A 12,587-nucleotide genomic window follows, 5' to 3' on the forward strand; every position below is an offset into this window, starting at 1 on the left:
GCTTGTTTCAAGTAAAATTGTTCACATTGTGTAGAAAGCAGTTTATATTTTTGCATAATTCTTGTTATTTGTATTATAGTCATGTTTAATATGCTTTTATTGAAAACGGTGTATAAGCTCAGCAAGGTGCACGTTAAAGCTACCATTAAGTCATCGCGTTGGTTATGGTGTGAAAGTTTGGAGAGAAGGACACCAGCTCATACGTTTACCATGTCGTCTGACTAGGGTCGAAGTTATGCGGTATTACAACAATGGTCGTTAAAAGATATTGTCGTAAAAATGGGGCTAGATATCTAGAGTTTCTGTCTTACAACATCTCCTCAATACAGGCATTTCGATTGGTAATCACGGACTAAGAAACTAAATATAACAAATTGCAAGAAGAGCTAGTGTGTTTTATTTATTATCTCAACTAAGTAACCACGTAAATTATTTGCTTAAAATGTTTTCTCAGTACTTTTGTTATTAAAGAATCTAGAACAGACGATTTTTGCAGCAATATACGGTCTGAAATTAAACATCTGAGTTGATCACCACATATGAATTTTACAGTCCAAAAAATACAGTTCATAAGAAATCGAGTAATTTTACGAGGAATCTTAGTATATAAATACCCTCCAGCATCGGGTGTTTACGAACATTGGGTTTGTAAGGTTATGGTGCAATTTTTGCCAATCAACGATCAAAAGTGCTCAAGGACTTTAAAGACACACTGTACATGTTCATTAAAAATATTTTGTTAATTTCGTTCCAATTTGGGAAATATATCAAATTGTTCATTATGTGAGAAAAAATCAATAAGAGAAGATGCACTTTTTGTAGCAGTAATTGATTAACACTAGTTTAAATTAAGATTCAGAAACTTTGTCTTTATAATGTCTTGCTGAAAATGTCTGTTAAGGAATAATAAACGTTTTTTATAACACGTCTGTTTTTATATAACGTCTGTTAAAAAGTGTTGTAAAAATGTATCGTAATATAAAAAAATAATAATTTGTACCAGTAATGCAAGCCAAGGAAGTGGCAATGGTAGATGATTTGAAGTTCGAATGGCCAAGCCTCTGCCTTTGAGCAAAGATTTGGCCAAAATGCTCTGGAAAAGTTGTTTGCTGAGTGCAGCCCTATTCACAGCAGCTTTTGCTTTCAGTCTCTTGCTCAGCCGTTTGTTCAGGTGCCGCACATCCATCGATGAACGAGTCATTGGGGCCTCTGAGCCTGGGGCCTAGGGCCGCCCTAGCTTCTGCTCAGGCTTGGCTCCTTGGGCTGAAATGATTGAGTAGATATCCTAAGCATCATTAGTGCACACCAGATATAGAAATAAAAGGAATCCGAACTCTTTTTTTTTCCAAAACTGAATGCAAGAAAATGAAATCATAAAATTCTTCACACAATCTACAAATATTTAAATAAAAATAACAAATATTCGCATTTTTTACAACTAATTTACATACAAAACTGTACTGTGCACCTTTTGCACTATAGTAATTGTCCTATTTTCTTTTTGCTCTGCTATAGCTATTGTGAGCATAGTAGCGGTAATTATTTATGCATGAATAGATTAAGTAAAACAAATTCACTTTATTATAAAGTATTATTTTAAAGTGACCGGTAATTTGTATTAAATATAAATGCTAAATATAAATCGCAAACTAAATTATGCAGTAGGGAAATCTCATTTTTGTTTCTGTATTAATTATTAAAATTAAATTGCTAATCATGCCTGTTTTCAAGAAACTGTAATTAAATGAAGGCTTTATTTGGATAGTTGGCCATATATAAAAATTTTTAGCAATTCTTCTTCTTAAAAAGTTCATTAAAAACCTTATAACTACTTATAAAAAAGCTAAGTCAATCTCGCAATTACTATCATAGAAGCAATTTTTATCTCCTTTTTAACTTATAAACAACTTAACAGCTGCTAAATACCGGGCACCACAAATCAAATGTAGGAAAATCAATACACTTATTAGACTTTAAGGCATTGTATTTCAGAATGTAAAATCATGGAGTCGGCCTGTTAGGGAAATAAGGCTTCCATGCAAAGTTTGCCAATATTATGAACATAATAAAGCTTTGTTGAAGTCTATTTCCTCGTTTACATCTTTCTTACATCTACACCATTTAAATCACTTTGCAAAAAAGGCCATCAGTACTGCCAAGTATTCATGGTTGGAAAGATTTTCTAGCATACCTGTGTGTTCAGGTATTTTTTTACTATTCACCTTTACTTTATTTAACAATTTGAACAGTTAATTACTTACATGATTTTCAGAAAGCCGATATTTATAAATATACATGACATATATTATTGCACATTTTTCAATTTTAATTATTTTAAAACAGTATTTATTGTTAGTGGAAAATATGTCATACAATCGATTTAGCCTATGTTTCTTCTTATCAATACATAATGTTTATTCCAATTCACCTGAATTCACCTTAGTTACAGTTTGGCATACATGACAGTTATTATAGAATACGGAGAATATATTATATTTTTTACTAACTTAAAATATAAAGATTTTAATGTGCTTATCTATCTATCATAAAGCTAAATAAATATGGATAAACTCATCCATTTCAATTAACATAACTAAAATTAAATGTGAGATAAAATCTTACGATATTAATTATAAAATATTTTATTAATTTATTTCTAACTAAATCCGAAATGTTTATCTGGATATCTTTATATCTCTTTATTATTTATTTTATTGTGGATTGTATTAAGTTAATAAAAATAACTTATAATCAGAATTTTAGTAAAATATTTCAATAATTTAATAAGTCAATAAAAATGAAAGACTGTATAAAAATTGATTCATTAATTTATTCATTTCTTGAGATTTTAATTAAAGTTGATATGATAAAATATGCGGTTTTAAGGAAACAAACTAATTTGTATGGAGAATAGTTTTAGTAGTTAAAATATTAACGATTTATCTAGTTATAGTTAAAATTATCATTTCACTAAGACATTTTTAAAATGAAACATTATTGCTTCAAATTCAATTTATTTAATAAAAAATAGTCACGTATGGTTAAAATTAATATTTTCGTAATTTCAAGTAAAAAAAATATATATAGATATAGCTATTCTATATTACTTGAATGCCACACTTTGCCAGCTTCATCATGATTAAATTTTTTTAATTAAAACCAGTTAGATACTAAAAAAGATGATTAGTTAATTAAATGCTAAAAATCATTTAAAGAAATAAAATATTTTAATATCTTTAAATCTGACAAAATGTTTCATGTATCATTTGGAAAGTCCATTTAGCTAAATAAAATTAAAACTTAAAGAATTAAATTAATTTTACTATATTTTCTCATAAAAATATTTAAAAATCATTGCCAAAATAAGTCTGTTGGCGAATCATTTTATTCTTTAAATGCATTTTATGAACATTCAGATTATATTTAATGGATATTTAAAACTTTCTCGACATTTACGAAACATAACGCTTCTTTTGTATGAATATTTATAAACTTTTATTTTAATGGTTAGTCTATTATATTAAAAGTAGAATTTAACTTATAAAAAATTATTTAATTTTCAAAAAATAATTATCATACGAACTTATTTTATGCAAGTTTCGGCTTTATTTGACTTTCATATTAAAAAAAAAAATATTGTAGAAAATTGATATTGAAAAAATATTTTTATGTATTATTACTAATATTAAAAATAATAATTTCCATAAATATTTTTTTAATGTTTGGTTAATTATTTCTTCATTTAAAAATATAAAAAATGGTTAGTATTCATTTTTATAAATAATAAGCCACTTATTAGCACATTTTTTTCTCAGAACTAACTATTTTTCTATTCAGAAGTGGAAATCAAATTGATCCATGGTGCCGCTTAAATGGTTGATATGAATATCAAAAATGAGCTCGAACTATTTTTTTAAAAGCTTCAAATTAAGTTTTATGAAAGTAGACTGATACAAATTAAAACTAATCCTTGTCTTTTGCATTCTTTTGAAAGTTTAATAATATTTTTTGAAGAGAACTATTATAACTTCTAGACTTTTGAAAAAAAAAGTTAGAATCATGCTTCTTTTTTTTTATTTTTTCCTTCTATTGGTACTTTTTGAAACAATATTGCTAAAGTGAAATCTAAATTAAAGTGCCATATTTTTTTGTTACAAATATTTACAAAATCGCACTCTCATAAAAATATATATAACTACTTGTTATAAGCAACTCATTTAAAAAAGAGTTTTTTCTTGAAAATTTTCTCATTTTTAAGAAACTACTGGGTTTAGTCGAACCATTTTACCAATTTTTTTTCCTTTTTTAATCAGATACAGCAAAATGCTCTAATTTTTATTGAAACCAATTTGATTCAAAACATAAATCTAACATTTGAAAATATTAAACTAAAAACCATAAAACTAAATTTATCTTTTGCACAATTTACTGACATTTTATTTTTATAATTTGATACAGTTATATACAGTTTAGTTCATAGCAATCAACAATGCAAAAAAATAATACATTCGTAAGAAAGCAATTATTTAACAAAATATTGAGTATAAAAACTAATCTAAGCATTCAGTTCTGGAAGAAAAAAATTATTAATGCACGTGCTGGTGTGACAAATTGTTGTTCGGTTTATTTTGAACGACACGTTTCGCTAAGCAAATAAGATAATTTAATCAATATTTTCCTCTTAACATCAACAAATGAAGCACTCATTATCAGTCTCAGTGTTTTCCATTAATTGTGTTACAGTTTATCCTGATTCCCAAGCAATAATAACGAGAAAATGATTTTCATGATTCGGAAAAGAAATACGAAAAAAGATTATAATAAGCTAACAGCTGTATCAGAAATATCACTGTTTGGTTGAAATAGTAAAAACATTATTTGCATAACATATTTAACTAAATACATTAACATTATTACCTATTTTTTAGTACATTTAAATATTATTTTAAAAATCTTTATACAAAGAGAAAACAATTTTCTTAAATTTACCGTACTGTATAGTAATGATAAAAAAAACTGGTAAAAAAGACATAATTCTGGTTTATAAAACCAAGATATATTTATTTTTTATAAACCAAATAAACCAAAATATACTGTTTTTTTAAGCGCCAGTGTAGACCAAAATATAATGTATTTATTTGTTATATTTCCTATTTCATTTCGTAATTTGTTTTTGCTAACATGGTAACGGTTCCCGGATATTTTGGTTTTAGAAATTATAGTTCTTAAAAATACACGTTTAGTAAGGAATACAAAACGTAACATATTTAACCTTTAGTAAAGAGAACAAAACTGAAAAGTAAATTTAATTTAATAAATTATTTTCATTCCATGATCTAAGGTATCATGATAAAATTATCAAATTTAATCGCATTTATCAAATCTTAGCATAGGTTATAAAATGATATTTTTTTATTAATTTTATTAAAATAATTACCAAAGAGCTTCCGCATTACCGAATTTTTCGGTGCCCTCAAAGAGACAGAAACACAGTAAATTTTACCCTATCCTGTTAGTTTTAACCATACTTTTCGTCTTAATGAAGTATAAATATTATTGTATAGTTAGGTGCATATAAATATTATTTAATATTTTGATACATATAAATATTATTTTATAGTTTGGTGCATATAAATAATATTTTAAAGTTATTTTATAGTAGAAAACCATTACTTCAGACAGGTGTAAAATGAATCTAAATTGTTATCATAATCAACGTAATAACTGGTAAATTTATTATTTTACTAAGATTTTCATACCATTTAACGGTAAAAGTAACTTTACGGTAAAATTAATTAATACGAATGATGCACCCAGGGTGCGAGTTTTTTATTACAGTGTATCAAATAATTTATAGTTTATTTTAGATAAATTTCACAGCTTATTTTGGTATTTTGTTAAATATTAACATTAAAAGTAAAAATTAAAAAAAATATTTTAATTTTTGTTCAGTATTGAAAGTATTTGTCATTTTTAGATTAAATATTAGACTTTACTAGCTTTCTTATAATCTCTTTAAATATTAATTGTAATAGGTAAAATATTTTTCCAATTCTCGCATATTATTTTAAAACTATTATCATTTGTTTTTTTCTCTGTCATAGTTTAGTTACAGTGATTAGACATTCGATATCAATTTTTCCTAAACTGCTAAAAACTACTAAAAAAATGTTTTTTTTTATAAAATCCAAAAGCTTAGATTTTAAATAAATTTTTCGTATGTGCAAAAAAATAAAAGACATTTAAACTTAACATTTCTAGGTCATTTTAACGAGATTGTCCTAAAAACGGTAACAATATATAAATAAATTTAAAACATGAGGTAGCATAATTACCTCAAAACTTAATCAGAAATAACTTTTATTTCAAATTTTCTCCCAGAATTTTACACATCTTTGAATAATTCTTTTAATCTTCTTTAATGCACTTTACTGCTATTCCAACATGATTTCCTCTGGCGTGTTCCCCACAAAACGCACGCAAGAAACAGTAAGGTACAACCCTCTACGCGTTAATTACAAACATTCATTATCAACCTACCACCAAGTTCCTATTTTACCTTATTGCAAATTCGTGCAGAGGAGCTCACACCCCTGTTTTGACGTCAAAGTTATTTGGTTATGTGTTTCTTCCGCGCTTATTTGCTGCGTAGAAATTTAAGTCATTTAAGAAAGTAGATTTCTTGTTTCAAGACGATGACACCTTAAAATGTGAATGGGTAAAGGGTTGACAAGAACTCACAAAAGTTGAAAAGACAAGATAGTGAAAAATTATTATTTTTGAAGAGGTGAACGCCGAAGCGATTCTTAGTTGTGTGATTCATCAACTGCAGCAGCGTTTTAAGCATAAAATTATTTTCACGGCGTGACTTTTAAAATTAATCTTTTCTTCGATCTTTTCCTAGTGTTTACAATTTCGACGGAACGGGAAGTTTTCCTAAAAGGAAATAATTTTCAGTTGGAATGAAGCAGGGAGCGTTGGAATGAAAAGTAGAGTGCGAAAATTTGCTCTTAGCGACAAAAGAATTCTATCTGGAAAGCAGTAGAAGAAAAATCAAGGTAAATTACGACAGCCTTTTCGCAAGTTTCCATCTTTTCAAAAGGTGCGTGTCGGTTCTTTTACACTTGACGAAAATTTTTGACAATTTTAGTCTTTTAGAATGAAGTCAGGAATTCAAACATGAAACATTTTCGAAGGGAATTCTTTTTCACTTAATTTATCAAAGCGTGAGAATTAAGCATTAATTATACGGTGTAATATATATGTATATAAATATATATATTTAGTAATGAAGTAGCAAGAATTTAAAAATCTGCATTTAAATTGTAAAAGAATAATAATTAATGGAACGTGATTCTTTTTAATTTTTGTTTCAATTAAAAGTCAATTAAGATTTTGAATTTGAAATTTTCGTCACAAAGAATTGCTTTCCGAACTAGATATGTTTGATTTTGTTTAAATTAACTTAAATTAATGACAAATATAATGAAAAATATTTGTGTTCAATTAAATTTTGAAAAATATGTCAGACACGTATTTATATTAAACGTCAATTAGACATTTAAAATATTTCTTCTTTCTAAACAAGAATAAAAACACTTTTTTCGTGTATGATTAATTACTTCTAACGTTCTATGAATGATTTGAAAAATAGTGCATTAATTCATGATTTAGTTTGAAAGCAATTCTCACTGTTAAAATTTTAAAGAATTATATGAAATAAAAGTAAGCATAATTGAATTTTTTATGATATAAGTCATGCAATTATGTTTAGATATTTTTCTCTAACGTGAAAAATTCATCATTTTAACACGGAAAATGTATGCAAAAATATTTCTGTATTTCTGGTAAAAAAATACATAATTATACGGTAAATATGGTATTTATACCATTCATTTGGTGATGTTTTCTTTCATATGGTAATTGTTCTAAGGCAGTGATTCTCAACCTTTTTTTGTTGCGGCACACTTTTAACGATTTCGAAATTTGACGGCACACAATGAAAAAAATTTGATTAAAAGTTGTTTAATTACCTATTTTACACTGTGTTAAATAGTTTGTGATAATAATTTTGAATGTGAAATAAAATTAATATGTACTACAAAAGCACATTTATTGAGGGATTAATTATTTCTTTCGATCAATTTTTTATGAGTTAGTAACAGTTTATTTGTTTGCTAGTTATTAATTGTTAACTTGTTTTCTATAGTTATTAACTGTTGGTTTTTTTGCATTAACTGTTATTTTTTGTGATTTCTTGTTAACTAGTTTTTTTGTTAATTATTGTTAGCTTAATTTTTGTTATTTATCCTTTGTTAATTTGTTTTTTATATATTTTTTTCTTTAGTTATCCTTTGTTAATTTGTTTATTAATTGCATAATATACTTTAATGATTAGCTCTTACAACATTTTTTGAAATTGTGTGTCATATACAATTTAAACACTGCTATCTTATTTTAAGATTGTCAGTGACAATACAATCGCCGACAAAGATGTTCACGCTGTTAAAGCGAGGAAAAATTATAAAAAGTATATATATATATATATATATATATATATATATATATATATATATATATATATATATGTATATATATATATATATATATATATATATATATATATATATATATATATATATATATATATACTCTTTTCTTTAATTTAAACTTTTCTCATAATAAAGAAAAGCAGTAGAATTTTTATTGTATCATTTCTAATATTTGGCGGCACACAAATTTGCCACGGCACAGTGGTTGAGAATCACTGTTCTAAGGTATCATGATAAAATTATCAAATTTTACATGTATTGTTAAAGAATAATTTATTAATCTTTCCATAATCAATACGAAAGCACTTCGGAAAATATTAATCTGCTTTTTGGGTTTCTTACATAGCCAGAAGCATGGTGAATTTTACCAAATTCAGGTAGTTTTGACGAAGTTTTTTTTCTTCTTTTTTTATTGTTGCATTCGATTTTGAAATTTTTAATTTTTGCATAGTTTAATGATAATTCTTTATTTTTACATATTTAGGAGCATTTTTTGGATATATATATATATATATATATATATATATATATATATAAACTGCTGTTTGTAGAAAATGCAACACCATGAAGGAATCATCAGAATCAAATGAAATTCGCAGCAAATGTCAATTATAGGATATTATGCAAATTAATAAAGTTTCAGAGCCATCGCGCGTGCGTGGCGCGCGCAGCGCCCTCTGAATTGATGCTGAAAGCGTATAAATAAAGTGCTGTAGCGGGACGTTGAAAATAGTCTATGATTATTTGTTAGTGGCAAACGTTTAGTGAGACCTGAGTATGCCTCCACGACGGAAGAATAAGAAATTCAAGCAACTTACGGAGTTTGAACGAGGGAGGATAATCGGCCTTCGAGAAGGAGGATTTTCCTATCGCGCAATAGCAGCTCGTATGCAGCGGAACAGTTCCACAGTGATGCGAGTTTGGAAGCAGTGGACCGACGAGCACCGAACAACTCGAAAAACAGGCACTGGACGACAGAAGGTGACGTCAGAGCGCGATGATCGACACCTGCTCCGCATGGCGGTGAATGATCGCACAGCTTCCTCCAGGCAGCTGGCAGCACATTGGTCTACTGCTACAGGTGTACAATTGTCGGCTTCGTCAATTCGTCGTCGTCTGCTGCGCCGTGGATTGCGTGCAAGGGTGCCATTATACAGGATTCCCCTCACGGCGGATCATCGACGGCTGCGTCGGCAGTGGGCTCTTGAGCACAGAGACTGGTGAGCTGATTGGCACCAAGTTGTCTTTTCAGATGAATCACGCTTCAATTTGTGGACCCATGATGGCCGTGTTCGTGTTAGACGTTATGCCGGTCAACGCTGCCTTCCTGAGTGTATTATTGAACGACATAGTGGTCGAACACCCGGAGTTATGGTCTGGGGTGCGATTTCGTATCATGGACGATCCAATTTGATACGAATTGAGGGTAATCTCAATAGCAACAGATACGTCCGTGAAGTGCTACAGCCCGAAGTCGTTCCTTTCCTTCAAGGCATCCCTGGAGCTATCTTTCAGCAGGATAATGCACGCCCACATGTTGCGCGGACTGTTAGAGACTTCTGTTCAGCACAACGCATGCAACTTCTTCCTTGGCCTGCTTATTCGCCGGATATGTCGCCTATTGAGCACGTGTGGGATATGGTTGGTCGGCGTCTCACTCGTGATCCGCGTCCTGCAGTTTCCAAAGACGAACTTTGGTTGCGCATACAAGCGATATGGAATTCTCTTCCTCAAGCAGATATTCAACATCTGTTTGACTCCATGCCACGTCGTATAGCAGCACTTATTGCAGCGCGTGGTGGCTGCACCAAATACTGATTTCGGACGCTTAATTTGTTTCTTTTGTTTTGAAAATTTCATCATTTATTTGTATCAGTACAAGTCGTTTCTGCATTAAATTTCATTTGATTCTGATGATTCTTTCATGGTGTTGCATTTTCTACAAACAGCAGTTTATATATATATATATATATATATATATATATATATATATATATATATATATACGCATAGTCATTATTTCTCTCCTTTCTCTTGTTTTCGTGTAGTTTTCAAATATATGAAAATCGATTTTTGTTCTCATTGGGTATTATTAAATATCAGCGAAACTGCTACTGAAAAAAAGGCCATCAAAACTTTTAAAAATAACTGTATAGATTTACTTTAAAATAAAATTGGTTGGTAAACGTTTACGATATCATCGAACGTCAAAACTAAGCCGAGAGCATTTCAAGTAGGAACGAGTTCAAAATCAAAAACGGAAACAATATTTTTCTTCCGGCAGCTTTAGAGGCTGGTTGAAACATTTATACCTTCTATTTTTCTGTGAACATGTAGAAAAGATTTCGACATTTTCCCCTCCTTTTCGTCGAAAAAAAAGCCGAGGAAAACAAAACATGTCAGGCCAACGAGAATGACAACCACAGAATTTTACAATGAAAAAACTAAAGGAAAATCTTCTGACAGCTTCTGCAATGGCTGTAGCTCCTCCATTTTTGTCTCTTATATTTTAGTATTTCAGCATACTGACATGTATTTCTTTGCCCCGGTGATTTCGTCAGCATTGTTTCTGCATGGACAGAATATTTTGCTTTCCAGTTTGTACCTCTGTGTGCAACAAATAAAATAGCGAACAAATATCCTTGGACTTTAATTTGAAATATCCCCCAACATCTGGGTATTTTGACGATTATTTTGTTTGAAAGAGTTAAAAATCAGAAGTTTTAAACTTAAGAAACTTGGAAGAATGCATTTTTTTCCAAATATAAGTTTACTAGTTACGCTACGCTGTGGTTGTTAACTGAATTTTCTTTTACTTATTCATTTATTTAGAATGTTTAACTGTATTTGCTATTTTAAACGCACACAAATATTTAATTTTACTTTTTTGTTTCATTAAGGACTATAGTAAAGATGATTTAGTTTGATATAGTTAGATAATTTAGTACTTATATAGTTTGCTGTAATGTATTAAACTATGAATAGTATCTATCTATTATTCAATTAAACACCATATAGGACTGAATATTATACATGGTATGTTAAATATTTATCTACACATAAATTAAGTAGGCTTTGTATAGCTCATAAAATAAGCTTTTGAAAGGCTCTTTTAATAGTAACTTATTTTGAAAATGAATCATATGCTAAGAACTGCAGTAACATAGTTATGACAGTGAAATTTCATATGAAGAGTTTTTACTACAACAATGGGTCCTGACTCTGAGTTTACGACTATTGTTCAACCCCGTATTTTTTGCAATTTGAACCCAACCTAGAAGACAAGGGGACTCCTAGATCAAGCATTGGGGCAAAATTTCTTCCGTAGGAAGCCTTTTTTGATGGAACTGACTCGCATTTGCGTTACATGTAAAGGAAAAATCACGAATACCTTCCACGGTTAGCCTGTTTGCAAGGGGAACTTGATCTTAGTTCCCTATACCCACTGAAGATATTTTACTACTATCCCAGTATCCCATATGAAGTACTATCCCAGATGCAAAGCCTGATTTTTGCCATGTGTGTAGATTCATTGCTGAAGATTATTAATGGCAGGTAGTAACTAATCGATCTGCGACCAGCTACAGATTGATGCGGCGAGCTTCAGACCAGTGTGTACTATGAGAAGTAAAAGTGTTCGGTACGCAATATGAACCAGCGTAAGCATTACTTCGTTATTACTTTTATTAGCTAGTATTTCGTACTTTTTTTATGACAAATAATGAGAAGAATTTGGTTTGAGCGCTTATTATGGGATCACGCCCAAATGTCCTATTAGTGTCGAGTTAATGTATTCGTGGTTTTTCTCTCAATAAAATGCATATACAGGTTATCTATATTCAAAAAGGTTTTTCGAGGATATGAGTTGCCTCGGAATTGGATTAAAAATTAAATATTTCAAGCTTGGGCGTAAAACACTTTACTTTCAATGTATGTGTGGGTTCATTGTATCATGAAGGCGCCTGGAATTATTTTCCCATCAATTAGAAATACGTACTACTACATTCCAAAATGTTCAGTACTGCTTGCGAATTA

The 12,587-nt window shown here is 29.3% G+C and overlaps 1 protein-coding gene across 6 annotated transcripts in view; it reads right to left on the bottom strand.

The window, feature by feature from the left end:
• Window positions 1-12,587, bottom strand: part of LOC107455088 (CUGBP Elav-like family member 2) — a 772,083-nt gene that overhangs the window by 247,503 nt on the left and 511,993 nt on the right. For 3 of the 6 annotated variants that reach the window (XM_043046907.3, XM_016072524.5, XM_043046906.3), the window contains exon 2: window positions 1,001-1,263. The exons of the other annotated variants lie outside the window; for them this stretch is intronic. In XM_043046907.3, the coding sequence (XP_042902841.1) occupies window positions 1,001-1,201 (201 nt within the window). In that variant the 5' untranslated portion in view covers window positions 1,202-1,263. The remainder of the gene's footprint in view (window positions 1-1,000; window positions 1,264-12,587) is intronic. 6 annotated transcript variants of the gene reach the window in all.

The sequence above is a fragment of the Parasteatoda tepidariorum genome, chromosome 11 (assembly GCF_982258835.1).
Source record: "Parasteatoda tepidariorum strain Cologne lab strain chromosome 11, Ptep-v5.0, whole genome shotgun sequence".
Classification (NCBI taxonomy): Eukaryota; Metazoa; Arthropoda; class Arachnida; order Araneae; family Theridiidae; genus Parasteatoda; species Parasteatoda tepidariorum.